Source organism: Malaya genurostris, chromosome 1 (genome assembly GCF_030247185.1).
Source record: "Malaya genurostris strain Urasoe2022 chromosome 1, Malgen_1.1, whole genome shotgun sequence".
NCBI lineage: Eukaryota > Metazoa > Arthropoda > Insecta > Diptera > Culicidae > Malaya > Malaya genurostris.
The window spans coordinates 109,863,658-109,879,333 of record NC_080570.1 but is presented as its reverse complement, the minus strand read 5'-3'; the positions used below and the strand labels follow the sequence as shown (position 1 = coordinate 109,879,333).

General features: G+C 36.1%; 2 protein-coding genes across 22 annotated transcripts in view; both read left to right on the top strand.

The window, feature by feature from the left end:
• Positions 1-15,676, top strand: part of LOC131425391 (sex determination protein fruitless) — a 761,905-nt gene that overhangs the window by 349,675 nt on the left and 396,554 nt on the right. The window contains exon 2 of one of the 21 annotated variants that reach the window (XM_058587247.1): positions 836-971. The exons of the other annotated variants lie outside the window; for them this stretch is intronic. Within the exon in view, the coding sequence (XP_058443230.1) occupies positions 952-971 (20 nt within the window). The 5' untranslated portion in view covers positions 836-951. The remainder of the gene's footprint in view (positions 1-835; positions 972-15,676) is intronic. 21 annotated transcript variants of the gene reach the window in all.
• Positions 5,558-14,751, top strand: LOC131425395 (uncharacterized). Its single transcript, XM_058587262.1, has 2 exons — positions 5,558-13,267; positions 13,340-14,751. The coding sequence occupies exons 1-2, from the start codon at positions 13,081-13,083 to the stop codon at positions 14,461-14,463; spliced, it is 1,311 nt and encodes a 436-aa protein (XP_058443245.1). The 5' UTR covers positions 5,558-13,080; the 3' UTR covers positions 14,464-14,751.

Genomic DNA, 15,676 nt, shown 5'->3' with positions numbered 1-15,676 from the left:
GTCAAATTTGAAACTGGCCTACGATGCCGTTCTATTTTTTTGTGTATTTAAAACACGAGTAAAACACTGCTGGGGCTGCCAGTTTTTTTTTGTTATAAAATCCAGATTTAAATTTTGTAACTGATATAAATTATGTATCTAAAACTAGAACACTACTGAATATGCCCTTAAGTTTTCAACCGACAAATCATAGTTGAATGAAAAAAAATGATGATTAATTTTGTTTCTAATGTTCATCGAGAATTTAACCAACGTTTGGATTTTTTTTCTTACATGGTACATTCATTCAAATGATGAATAATATTCACCTATTTTTAGTTTGAACGCGGTTTACTTAATTTCAACTTATTGAACGCAAGCTATCGCTGAGGGGCGTTTCTACCTATTCTGTTCTAAAAAAGTAAAAAGTACCTAGTCAATTAATAACTACTTTTCAGGCTTTGTGCAGCACCAAATACCTGCTTCATAATGGTAGCCATCAGATAGATAAACAAAAACCCTACCTAGGTAGCATCATAACTTTGGCGAAGGAAACCTAGTCCTGATTGCACTTTTCGTCCAGCTTGTGGTTGTTGATCGAGTAGATTTTGATAGACAGCATGAATTAGACCGCCAGACCGGTAGTCAGTCGATCGATCCCGGAATAGGATGGGGGGAGGGGTGAACAGCAATGGCCTTCCTGTCTGCTGACAATGGCAGGTTATTCGTTTATTTCATCATTCCGATTTTTTGTTTTCGAACTGTTGTTGTTAACGTCCCACCCCGCTGACGAGGGTGAAAATATCAACACGAATTCGGCCGGTTTTTGTTTTGTTTAATCAATATTGTTTTACAGGAATGAATTTTTCTCGCGGCCGGTGAGCGAATGGCAAAAACACTCCGAACTGAAAATGGCCACCATATTGGTTCTGCTGATGAATTCAAAGCGGGCGGAGAGGGAGAGGTAGCCCGATGGGGCTGGGCAAGTATTGGTATATATCATTCCCAATAGTTTATTCAAACGTACAATTGCATGTTTATTAGGGTTAAACAGATGGCATACCAAATGGATTGTGGGTTGTTAGGGGCCTCCCAGCCACTCACCCCGCCGTGTTTCACATGTGTCAAAATAAACAGCTCGTTTATCCTACCTGATATTGCATAGATGGAAATTCAATGAGCAGCTGGGAATCCGCCGGTTCCAATAGGAATGTAATGCATAATATGAATGAATTTCGATTAATTTCAGCTCGTTTTGCTGTTAGTTGTGGTTCTTTTACTTAGTAAAACGATTGTGTTTTTTTGGTAGGGATTGTAGGTGATTATGAACAAATTGTGTGTCATACCGAGGACGATCGTATTATAGTTTATCGGGGAACCCGTCAATTAAGGTGAGAATCGAGAGACTTTAGTTTTAAACGTAACTATTTTGGCAAGCCAAGCCTTGATATTACATTCCTTTTGTGGAATTTGACCTTATGTTTTTCAACAGACTTCGCAGCCGATTCATAGCGTACAGAAGAATCATTTCAACCTCGATTCTACTGACACTAAGAATCCAGGTTGCGGTTCGAGTAGTAACTGTTTTGGACAAACTTTACAAAAAATATGCAAAATATATTCCATCAATGCACAGTACCTAAAAGTAGATTGATTTTGCGATCTAGACACTCATTTTGAATTACTAAATTCGCAATGTTCGGTGAAAGGCGAACAACCAGGTGGCTTGACCATCTAAGCCCTGATAAGTCTATGAAACGTGAAAGGAAAAATCACAATTGCAGTACCTTTTTTCGTTGAAGATTAAGGTAGTCTAAAGAACGCATTATACGCAGTTATTTGGTTCCTGTTTAACCAGAGTATGTCCAATTCTGTTTAACCCATTTTATTCAATCACATCCATCCAGGCGATGACCGCCTAATGCTTCTTAAGGTGAATCCAGAGTGAAGGCGACACGCAACGCGATATCAAACTTGACACATCGCACGAAGTCGCGCGACCGATGGCATGTATGTCAGAGTGAACTCTATGCGTGGCGAAGCGATTAATGACTGATCGCATTGCACTCATTCTGACATAAATGTCATTTTTCTGCTGAACTTAAACTCCGTGCGATCTGTCAAGTTTCGCTTTCACTCTGGCTTCACCCTTAGCTTTTCATAGAGCTATGATGATAAAATGATAAATCCTACAAAAAAGTGTTATACCAGTTATTTTCACAAAATCAGTTAAATTTTTCAATCAAAATACTTAAAAAAACGACGAAAAACATCCTTATCGAGTTCTACACTGAAAAAATTGATTTTTAAAATTTATAATCCATTTACAAAACAAAACTAACGGTTGATTTTGATAAAGTTATATTCCATTATACATTGCAATATACAAACTAATTCTTGTCCAAACTGAGTTTTTTTATCCAATGTCTTTTTATTAATAACTAAACTAAGCTGAATGTAACAATCATCCAAAGTTTCAATGAATCTTAATTTGTGAGAAAATTTTACCGAATACCCTATTGCTAGTTGGTCGATATTTGCAGAAAGTGTCCGTTCCGGATAAATAAAGTTTTTACTAGGAAAGCTTTTTTCCCTTCAAAACAATATATGGAAGGGTGGCTGGGAACATAGTTATCTATGTTGAGACAAAATATCATTTAAATATTAAGGTCGATTTTTATCAGTGTAAAATTTGATTGGTATTTTTTTCAGTATATTCAATGGAAAATTAAACTCATTTTGAGAACATCACCAGCGCGAAATTTTTTTTGTAGGATTTGGCATTTTTCTACTTCAATTATTTGCAAAAAAAAATGGAAAGTATCATTTTATGACATATGCTGCAAACTTCGAATACGATTTTGCACGGAATTCGGCTTTTTGAGTCCTATACTGATGAAAATCTGTTTTCAAAATTTAAATTTAATTTTCAAAAAAACAATGAATTCAATGAAACTTTGTCCCAAGGTAGGTTATTATGTTCATATCCAACCGTCCAAGTATTGTAATACGGGCAGCTTTAGGCAAACAAGTGTTTCTTTTTAAAACTTTTTCTTTGCACTTTTTCTTTTATTGATACTTTTTGCGAATATCCAGCGAACCAGTATTCTGTGAAATGTCAAATTGAGATTAATTAAATTATTGTACGATACAGTCTTTCAGTTTAGTTTAGTTTTCGATAAAAAGACACTGTAAATTTTTTGCCTTTCTCATATAGAAAGATTAAGCAATCACAGTGAAAACCGAATGTTTTACCGAGGCCCGGAAGGCCGAATGTCATATACCATTCGAATCAGCTCGTCGAATATATATCTGTAACAAAAATGTACACTCGATTTTCTCGGAGATGGCTGAACCGATATCCAAAAACTTAGATTTATATGAAAGGTCTTTTGGTCTCAAGGGTGCTATTGAATTTTACCCGGATCAGACTTCCGGTTTGGGAGTAACGGAGTAAAATGTGCAAAAATATGAATGAAAAGTGCACTCAATTTTCTCAGAGACTGCTCAACCGATATTTTTTAACTAAGATTTAAATTAAAGGCCTTGTAGTCCCAAAAGTTGCAATTGTAATTTCATCTGGGTCCGACTATTGGTTCGGGAGTTACGTGGTAAAATGTGCAAAATGCAATCGATTTTCTCAGAGACCGCTCATCTAATTTTCACTAGCGTAGGTTCAAAGAAAACATCTTACAACCCCATATTATCCTCCAAATTTCATTCGGATACGACTTCTGGCTCCGGAATTACAGACTGATAGGTACACGCAAAGACCGAAATCAGCTTTTTGGCGAAAAAATTAGTTGATTTGCTGATTTTAGTTAGTTATTTTTTAGGACAACTAAAAAATTCTTATATTTGCTAATTCAGATTTGTTATTTTTGAACCCCTTAATAATGCTAAAAAGTTGGTTGAATTTGCTAATTTTTCAGTTGATTTTGCAACATTTACATGCTGTCATTTCTTAGCAAAGACACGCTCCACTTTCATTCAACTAATATTTTTAGCAAAATCAGCAAAACTATGGTTGATTTTAACAAATAATTATTGTTGATTGCAGTAAAAAATGTTGTTGAATAAGGTGATATTGTTGTTAATTTCAATGAAAATTGACAGTTAATAATAACAATAAACCTTCTTGAGTTAAGTAAAATGTATACTGATTCCAACTAATACGAACTGTTAATTTTAGCTACAGCCAAAACGAGTCCAATTAATTATTTATTTTAATTGGAATTGTCAGTTGATTTGATCAATAAACTTTCTTGAGTTTAATAAATTTATTTCTGTTTATAATGTGAATAATTGATTTTGCACTATAAACTATTAGCTGCTTTCCTAAGTTTGTAAAAGGCCTCTTAACAAAAGAAACAATACATATGGGTACGGTCCTGATTATAACTCATTTTATCTAATTTGTTGAATTCTTATGCACTGTAAAAATGATTTGCTTCTCCAAAGCAACATTTTGTTTGTTCATTGTAAACACTCACTTACAATCACGAAGCGTAATTACAAACGATCTGCTTTGGTTAGGCACGGAATGTAATGAATGGCCAATGAAAATGTCTTACCATTTCGGATAGTAGCTCTTTGATTCATGTGTCCTACTCTATTGTTGTAGATGCTGCTTGTAACATCACGGTAAATTTTCCAAATGACCGTACAGGGAAGTGTCAGTTTCGATTTGTTTACTTTCTTTTCTGATTATTGAGCGACTAAACGAGTATTTTTTCGTTTATTTACATGTACTAAGCGGAAACCAAAGCATTCAGATGTCGTCTCATACATAAAGTTCAGAGATAGAAGTCGGAATGGCAAAGCAAGCATAGAATATGCAATAAACATGTACTTTCTGCACTGGTCACAGAAATGATTGTTAGTTAATCTTTTAATAATTCACTGATAGCTGCACGGAACGACCGAAATCAGCATTTTCGCGAAAAATTTAGTTGATTTGCTGATTTTAGTTAGTTATTTTTTGAGACAACTAAAAAAATCTTACTTTTGCTGAATTAGATTTTTTATTCTCATTCCCTTAATAATAATAAAATATTTGTTGAAATGACTATTTTTCTTAGTTGAATTCACAAATTAAACGTACTGTCATTTCTTAGCTAAGGCACACTTCATATCCAGTCAACTAATTTTTTAGTTGAATTTAAGAAATATAATGTTGTTTTCAACCAATATGAATGGTTGAATTGGCTTCTGCAATCTGCAGCTATATGGCGCCCTGTCACCGAAACGGTTACACCTTAATGACTACTAGCCACTAGATGGCACACTACTGCCGAAAAAAATTCAGACGCGGTTGTCTTTTCTATATTGGCAGGTATAAATACGATGTTGTGTTGGAGAAAAAGACATAAACGAAACGTAAACATCTTTTTGAATTTTTTTTCTTCTAAATCACTGTTTTCTTCATTCTCACTGAAAACTTTGAGCACTCGGAAAATAAAAACCGAATACAAATAGTACACCGGACGGCGCAGCTCGGAAGGTTTGAAGATACAAAAAAACTTCATCACAATTAGAGTGAAACATTCGAAATTCACTTCACTGTTCCGCGTAAAAACATTATTACGCACAATCGCTTCAAGTGCGCACAAATTCTGAATAAATACGATTTCCACTAACAGTTTACGACATTTTTACATATCGGTTTAGAAATTTAAATAAAGATATATCGAACACATGCGAAAAACATCAAAACAATGTTCAAGCAGTTTCAATAAGACTGTCCTTTTAGCTTTTTAATGGATTGTTTTGCTTTGACACTTCTCATGAGTTTTTGGCTAATAAACTTGTTAATAATACCCATTTCAGTTTTAGTTTTTTTGTGCTGTCCTTCAGTAATGATGGTAATAGATAAATAGAAACAAATTTTCTGATTTTAATAACAAAATCAGTTGTCAATGAGAATTTCGTGTTGGATTGAAATATTGCTGGTTTGAGTCCAGGATATTCACCAACTAAACACATTCTCTAAAACTAAGAGTTTTTTCAGCAAAGTAAATTCTCAATTTTAACTAATTTTATAGTTATTTTGGAAATTTTGTTGTTAAAATCAACTAATTCAAAAACAGTAATACGAATTAGGCGCAGAGCTAATTTCGGTCGTTCCGTGTGAGACACTCCACAAATAAACTTAAACCAAGCAACTTTACAGTAGTTTTACATATCGCTAGTTAGAAATTTCAAAATCTATATATAAAATATATCAAAACAATTTCAACAAGACTATCCTGTTTTGTTTTTCAACGAATTGTGTTGCTTTGACACTTCTCATGAGTTTTTGACTAACAAACTTGTTAATAAAACCAATTGCATTCTTGTTTTCTTTGTGGTGTCTTTCTGCAGTGGTGATGGCAGCCAAACAGCGTCAAACTTTTTGATTTTAACAACAAAATTAGTTGACAACGAGAATTTCGTGTGGGATAGAAATGTTGCTGGTTTGTGTCCAGGATTTTCACCATCTAAATATATTCGCTAAAAACAAGAACTTTTTTCAGCAAATTAAATTCTGAATATAAACCAATTTATTAGTTATTTTGGCAGTTTTGATGTTAAAATCAACTAATTCAAAAACAGTAATACGAATTAGGCGCAAAGCTAATTTCGGTCGTTCCGTGTATAAAAAAATTCATTTTGTGGGACGTGTTTTTATACATTACACGGAAAATTCAATTAAATACATTCAAACAGCCGTATAATCTTGAGTTGGACAGATTTGATTAGTTGATGACCAAATATATTGATTTTGAGTATACCGTTCCCGATTCCGGAAGTATCGAAAAAAAGTGATTGTGAACTCCAAACTTTTCCCGGGTTGACGGTTCAATGTATAGGGCACTGGTCTTACAAACCAGTTTTCGTATGTTCGAACCCCGACCTGGAAGGATTCGTAGTGTCAGTAGAATCGTAGCACCAGCCATGCAATGGTTCTGTACACTCTGAATTGTCTGCGAAGTCTGTTGCAGCAGAAGGTCAAATTCCACTACAGGAATGTAATACCAAGGCTTTGCTCTGCACTCCAAACCGGAAATCACTCCAATTTCCTAGAAACGGCTGAACCGGTTTTCATAATCTTAGATTCGAATGAAAAGTCTCTTGGTCCCATAATCTGTTATTGAATAGTATCCAGATCGAACTTTCGGTTCGGGAGTAACAGGGTAAAATGTACAAAAATAAGAAAAAAGTGCACTCGAATTACGTGATGATTTTGTCGTGAATTACCATGGGGCGCCTTTTCAAGATTTACCCTCTGAGAGAGTGTTAAATATTCGATCGTGAATATTCTCGGAGAAGGCTGAACCAAAATTCATAAGCTTGAATACAAATAAAATGTCTTATGATCCCATACAAAATTTTTGAATTTTAACTTCCGGCTCCGGAGTTATGGGGTGAAATGTGCAAAAAAATTAAAATATGTGTACTATTTTTTCTCAAAGATGGATTGACCGCTTCTTACAAACTTAGATTTAAATTAAAAATGAAAACTTTTGAATTTTGACTTCCGGTTTCGGAATTATGAAGTAAAGTGTGTTAAAAATGTTACACCATCACTTAAATGGGCGAAACACACACTTGAAAAATTTTCTAAACTGGCCTCAAACTCACTCCATACGACAGTCATTATCAGTAGACGGCCAATAAAACTGATTCCACCTATCATGGTTCCCGGTTTCCGATTCCGGAGACACCGGAAATAGTGGTCATATTTTCTCAAATGGATCTCATGGATGGATTTTTACAAACTTAGATTCAAATGAAAGGTCCTGTGGTCTCATACGGAATTCCTAAATTTTACACGTGTCCGACTTCCGGTTCCGGAATTATAATGTGAAGTGTGTTTAAAATTTTATACCATCCGAAACAAAAAACGTAAAAATAAATCTAAATCAACATCTAAATTACTCCAATCGGTAGTCATTATCAGTAGACAACCAAACTAAGCGATTCCGGTTATTCCTTCGAGAATCGAAGAAAATTATTTTGATGAATACCACAGTATTATATATGATAGTATGATTGATATGAGAAAGGCATCATTAAATCACTAGGTGGATTAAAGCAGTTGAATAGGGCAAATTCAAAACAGGGCCCATTTATTGATCCAGGATATACAATTCCAATTCCTCACCAGACGAACTAGTCTATGTTGTCCAACTGAACACTGGCGTTGGCCAGGAATTGTGCATTCATCCTTTCACCATGTGCAAATACATAGTCAAAATATTCAGCATTAAAACAGATATTATATAGAACTTATACTTACCAAATATGGTTTGGTGATGTACTCAATCTACAATCTTGAAAGTGGAATAAATGTATGTTTTACATTCGTATAGTAGAATATGAGTGATGATTGATGGAAGAGTGGAACATTAGTATGGAACGAAGTAAAAATTACGAATGTCTGAGAAAGTACCAGGCATTCTACAATGTAATCAAAGATAAAGCTACTTTTAACATGCAACTAATATACTAGGTGTGCAAGTTATGAACGATGTTATTCACGCCATATGTGGTTCCAAAAGGTAACAAAGAGGACATGATTCGGTCATCATTTGTTCCAAACAGCAAAAGAGATCAAATTTAATTAGTATATCACTTTCATCTTCCATAGATCAAAGTGTAGTATTTGTTCTAGTATGGACGATGCCTAACAAGTTTGGCACACTTCGAATAAGAAACATGCCCATTTTATTGCTCCCCTTCTGTGTATTGTTGCCTCTTTTTGTCAGACATCACCCATGGCACCATTAGTGTGCATTGAGTAATGATACAGACAAGCCCAGGGACCGTGACAGCATCATTCAATCTGTCTCAATGTTGTGCTAACGCCCTCTTATGAGGAAATTTTTTCGAAAACGTATTTCGCAGAAACACAAATATTATTGCATGAAACACAAGAAAACTTCTGTTTAAATTTTCAAAAAAATTTACCTGTTCTTTTTAACAACAATTGTGTAGTCCTATGCCAACAATTTGAACCACCCTATAGCGCTGTCAACTCTTCACGTCATCCAGTTATGACTCTAACATTACTCACCATCCATTTTGATAAAAGAAAACCATCCTTCTGTCCAGATTGTTTCTTCGGATTGCTAAGTGTATTTTTCAACTGTTCGATTGTCATGAAAATGGAACGAAAACGATGACGGTTTGTCTGAATCGCGCTTAAGACCCATTAGTTGCCACTGCCATTGACTTTGATATTTCAATTCAACGCCTACTTGCACGAGAAAGAACATTGCACTGTGGTCCGAAACGGGAAAATAGCGTAACAAAAATATGTTCACTATTAAATATAAGTTTTTTTTGTAGTTTGTTTCTTTTCAAAAGTTGTTTGTAATCAAATGGCGCTCCTTTTGATGCAAAAAGTTACTAGGGTGGTCCTTATTCAAATTAAAATCTGAAACCTAACTTTTTCCGAGTAAAAGTAGGGTGGCTCCTGGAAAATCACTTATTTTGTTCTAACTTTTTTGTGAAATATTCGATAGAAAAGTTGTCTTCAGAAGAGTTTTTGAACTAATTATTGCGCAGAATTTTGCTAAAACAAAGCTTTCTCATATGAGCTACCAGTAAAAAGTTATGATTGTTTTTTTTGTCGTGAATACGACTTACTTTAATATGGGACGCTTTTTCAAAATTTACAATTACAGAGTGATAAGTTTGTGATTGTGAATATCTCTTGTTGTATCTAGCGTATCAACATAATTTTTGCGACATGCCATCGAAAATATGATCATCAATTTATGATAACATTTTCAGTTGAAGGACATAATCACAAATAATTCAAAATTTAAGTTTTCTGAAATGTTTGATATCAATGAGTATCAAAAAAGAAAACTCATGATGCCTTTCTCGTGGTTAACACTTGATATAATTCGTTCATTTTAGCCTGCGCAATTGACTGAGCGAAAGTAAAGCAAGTGCACCATTCCGGTTGGATCAGGTCCAGAGCTCAGTTCCAGTTCCAGTATTAGTATTGAATCAATTACGGAACGTTCGCGGAGCCAATTTCCCTTCAAAGAAGAACGATTGCATCATCCTGTTGCTGGTCGTTTGCATTGGAGCGAAATACAACGGAAAGTGGAAAATGATGGGGTACATTATGCCAAATCAATCCTTCTAATAACTCCAAATGCACTTTTCGTAGCAAAAAATTCACACCAAACAAGTTCGAATAAAGTCAGTATTTAACTGCTTCGCATTCGAGAAAAATGCTCCGAACACTGTTTAATATCGTAGAATTCCATAATTCGACCTTTTTGAATACCAGAAATGATTCCCGTACAATATATTGATAGTTTCTTTCGCTGAAATGTTTCCACATTATCTGAAATGATCGACATCAAAATTCTATATGTGGCCATTGGAATCGCCCATTTGTGAAAAAAACTACAAACGAAATCACGTAAAAAGAAAGTCATTAACCAAAAATTGTTCAATATGGAATCAACGGCACTGTTAACAGTTCTGTTGCGGGGTGATCCAATTTCGCTTCAAACAAGAGCGATTGCGTCATCCTGTTGCTGGTCGTTTGCATTAGAGCAGAATACAACGAAAAGTAGATCATTATGGAGAACATTATGCAAATCAGTTCTTCTAATAGATCCAAATGTTATCTAAAGTCTACAGTCTGATAGGTTCTAATTAAAAAAATTTTCGCCTATTTTTCTCAGCTCAGAATGTTTAATGTAACTAATCCGTACTTTAGTAAAAATGAGGAAGCGAAAAGCTTGCACAATTCACACAATCGATTAACTTACTGATATTCGGAAGTGTGAAGGAAGCGTGCGTTTTATTCGTATTCACGTCCTCCAGTTATGTCTTTGACATTACCCACCCGCCTTTTTATCAAAATCAAGTCAACTTTCAAATATTAATATTCATTAGATGCCTGAAAGGTCGTAACATTAGTAAAATTTTGAGAGAAAATTAGAAGGGTGTTATTTTTAACTCATTTCAATTAGTCTTAAAAATACCTTCAAAAACTCAAAAACATTGCATAACTCTTAAACGCCTTAACGTATCAACATACTTCTTTTAGCAAAATAATAGTTTTTATAATAGTTTTAGACTTTTACTCGGGAAAATTGATGTAACTCGATCAAATGAAAAACTAGAAAGGTGCTTTTGTCAGCAAAGTTGCTCAAAATAAAATTTCCTACAACTTTATTCTACAGTGAAATCATAAATTGGACAGTGAAATCGACGACACGACCTGCCACTCGTCTATCAAAACTGTATCGTAAATTTAACTACCCCTCAGTAACTGGAAATGTCAAATCGAAAACGTTAGTGAATTTTTTTAAACTGGCAGCACAAGTTGATTTATTTATTGATTTTGAATAACAGTCACCATAACCTTGGTTACTGCATATCGAAGGCAAGATGAATGTAAACAAAATAAATTTCAGATCGGTTATTATATTACGGAACATTTTAATGGATTAACCTGACTCGAGCGGAATGTACAAATTTAGGAGTATGAATTATGTCTTTTATAAAGCCAAGTTCAAAATTCAGGTCTTGACTTGAAACCGTTGTGTGAGAAAGAAGACATGGAAATGACCGACAACGAGCTGAGCGAGGCTTGTGCTCTGCGGTACCTGCATAACGTACAATAAAATGATTTCTTTGTGGAATTCCACTAGTAATCCTCGAATAGTGGCCAACAAGGAGAAATACTGTTTCCACTGCTGCGCAATCAACCGACACAAAACAATTTTGACACCGGCATATTACACCGAATCCTACTGCCCAGAAAAGCTAGCAGTGGAAGTGTACGGATGAATCGCTGGAAGTAGATCATTGTCCTCGTTCGTTGGTTTTATCCATAGTTTCGATTGAATTCTGAAAATGCATTTCTGCTTAATTTGGACAAAGTTTAACACTAATATTCCACCGCTTTCAAAACATGTTTATTTGTTTTGGGGTTCCTTGGTAACCAGTACATAGCAACTTAAACAGTGTTGCTCGAGAAGATTATTTTTATCATTTACAAGGGGTAGCTAGATTTGTGGTAACTGGCGGTGAATCGTTAGCGAACAGTTTTAATGCTGATTTTTCTTCTGAGTGTCTGGTCGTGTCGTCGGTGAAATCATGTTTGAGTTCAATTAAGAAAATTAGATTTCAGATTTCTATCTAAACAAGAACCACCCTAGTAACTTTTTACATCAAAAGGAGCGCCATTTAATTACAAACAACTTTTGTGAATACACCAATTACAAAAAACTAATATTTAATAGTGAAAATATTTTTGCACGCTTTTTTCCACGTTTCGAACCACTGTGCATTGGACGAAAACCCAAAACGGACGTAGGTAACTAAAAAATAATGACGAAAGCTTGATTTTTTGACACGTTGTTTACCTTATCATACGCCCTTATTCTGAATAACGGTGTATTGGTTTTTTGATCGAATATGGTTCGGTCGAATCATGGCTACCTTTGATTATGTTAGCGTTATTAGAAATACGAATGAAATACGATAAAAAAACGATACGTTGTTATTCAGAATAAGAGTGATAATCTATAAAATCTTTTGTCTTGAAGTTAACCGAATTAAAAAAAATCATTCGAAATCTTTTTCCTGTACGTAATCAAAGGCCATAAACAAATGTGAGCTCCTCAGGAATGCACATCTATAGTTTAATAGACCACTGTGTTCAATACCTGCTGAAGTAGATAGTACCAATAATGGAGATGTTAACCCTACGAATCACTGCATCCGGTAATCTGTCTGTCACCTGTTTGTTCTATCACGGGTATATAATCAGCCAGCATGTCAGACCGGCCATTGTGGGTTGTTGTAAAGTCGTATTCGTGCCAGGGATCTTGTCGGCAAGGTCGGTGCTACTATTGATATCTCATTCTGCTCTCACCACTCGGGATATCACCATTCCTAGGCGAACCCATCAACGGTGACTGTCGAATCGATTGTCGCTTTCCGGTGGGAACATATGTGGGAGTCAGCCGTCGTTCGCAATCCAGTCGTTTCAAATATTTACCATTGAAATCGATCCGCAAACAGTTCGCATCAGACACAGGTTGCGCTGTGACACGGCTCATTAGTTTCACACTGGAGATGGACCTAAGCGGGCGACATTTTCTGGTCTCGTCGTTTTTCGTCAGTGTCATCATCTGTATCGGATCTAAACTGACGGAAATGCCGGAGACACGGCCTACGCCCAGTTACTTTCGACTGGTCAGCGATGGAGCGGTGTTGGTTTTACATTTTATTTATTTTGGAAGCTCGATAGATTTGTCACTGGGTTAGTCAGTTAAGGTCGTCTTCCGAAGGATTGGGGCGAGCGTTTACAAATATTTGATTTATTTCTTTTCAGCTCATCCTAACGATTCTTATCAGTTTTTGTTGAACTCGCTTGGGGATGGTGTGGCCACCATTTACGCACATGTTCAATTTACGGCTTCGATTGTGGGAAATATTTACATGTTGATATGTGCTTCTGATATCATCCTGGAATACATGACGATTCTGATTTATCCGCAGCCGAATGCTACGTCGCTATTTCTTTGGAGACGCTGGGTCGCCGTTGCTGCAACCTGTTTGCTAACGGCGCTTAACTGCTACAACATCCAATGGACTACGACCACTTTTGCCATCTACATTAAGTCTCTCTTCATGAGTTTTTGGGTAGCTAAAATTTGGTTTAATTGGTCTTCAATACGAGCTACTGTCACGGCAAACGAATCTGGGCTAACGTTGATGATGATTTTAACGTTCGGCTTGATAGTTCTATTGATTGCCATCAAAGAGTTTGATTGTTTTCCGCAAGATGTCGTTTCGGCGAATCATACCGTGCTGCTACCATTGTACGAGCACCTCATCGGACTTCAGATTCCCGAGTTGCCAATTATAGTGTCCTGCTACTATGCTGATTCTTTAAATAGTTTTTTCCTATCACCGGATCCGTTTATCCAAGCGGCACAAAATTGCCAGCTGCCCTCCGCTCTAGCGCTTCGCCACGAAAAGACCACCTCACCAATTATGCTGCTACTGATTAAAAGTGCCATAACAGTCGTTGTCGTTGGCTACATGGATGATGACCTTGGCCTGCTGGGATCCACGTGGAACTGTTTACTGCTAACGGGAGCCATTCTGTTTGACATGGCACTATTGCTGGGAACGGGTGACACCACCAAGTTGAAATTTGCCCTAAGCGGAAAAGCACAAACATTTACGGTATGGCTGTTGCACGCTGGATTCCAGCTGGCAAACGTTGGCTGGATCTTCCATCGTGTAACCGGATTTGAGCAGGTCGGCAAAATGTTGATATTTGTCACTGCGGTTTCGATAGTGGCGTTCCGGTTAGTGAAAATCGATGCGTTCGTTCGAATCTTCTGTAACAGGTGGAAATTGACGTGCTGCGTCAAAGCGGTGGACGCAACCGGCGGTGCTAAACCACCAGCTACTAAGGACAATAGCTGGCTGGATAGTTTAGTGTAGTAGTTTTGTACCGATGGAGTCGTCACAACGGACGATGACGTAAATATAATACCCCATTAGCGAGTAGCAAAAGTGCATGTGACCGGGGCGTAATTCGAGTCGTGATATGCTCCAAGTTGCATTGGACCGACACAAAACCGCGGTTAGTCAGTCAGCCAACGAGCTAATGCCAATTCAATCGTTCATAAATAGCAGCAAACAAACATAACACACGTGTGCACGATTCCGCAATATTCGCTTTCACCATCCCGCTCCATATTTGAGCGCGACTGTTCGGAGGAGAAAATTCATATTCATATTCATATTTGTTGAATAGCTGTTTTGCACGCATCGGACCAAATAGGACTGTGGCGAGGCGATTCCTGGCAACCCGAAGCTCTGGTTAGAGATGGTTTCGATAATGAGATATTCCGGTAAACGTGTATTAATCCACTGATCGGTTTTATAATGGAGAGTAAATAGAAAAAAAGTCAAAGCATAAAGTAACGAAGGTATAACGGGTGAAAGAGTGGCTATTATTCAAAATGAGAAGGTCAAGTGTACAATAATACAATACAAAGAGTACAATAATTAGAGGTTTGAGAAGAACCGATTATGTAGCAATGTCGTTTTCGCTTGATGTCAAACCCAACCAAGTTTCCACCCTAACTGCTGTCAAATCGTTTGTTTGAAGTTAGTTTCGAACCTAGATTTAACATTATTGAACTGAAAATCGAGTCAGTTTCGAATTAAGATTTACAGTTCGTTTCTGAATATCTGCTAATCGATTCGTCTCAAAACATCATCATTACTTCGCACAATTACACTACTATTAAATGCTGGATGACTTCAGAATTAGTAATGTTCACTTGTTATCTGTTTAATTAAGGAATAAAAACTTCAAAAATTTACGCGACAAGCAATAAAAGCTTCCAAAATATGAGATGAGAGTTTTTCACTTAGTTCACTTGATTGCGCTTTGTTTTCATCGCAAAGTTTTTTTCGCAAAGTTCTCAAGTTTTCTCATAATGTTATAAAAAATTGGTTTTTCTTCTTCAAATTATCATCAATAAGTTTTTTTTTGGTATCCGTGACATTAGTTTAATTATATTTTTGATATTTATATTTCACTAAAATTGTTTCGGCTTCGAATATTATTAGAAAGAGCGTGTTAAATATGTTAAATGAAATAACCATTGTGGCAAATCTAGTAGCACCGGTTTCTTTCCGCCAT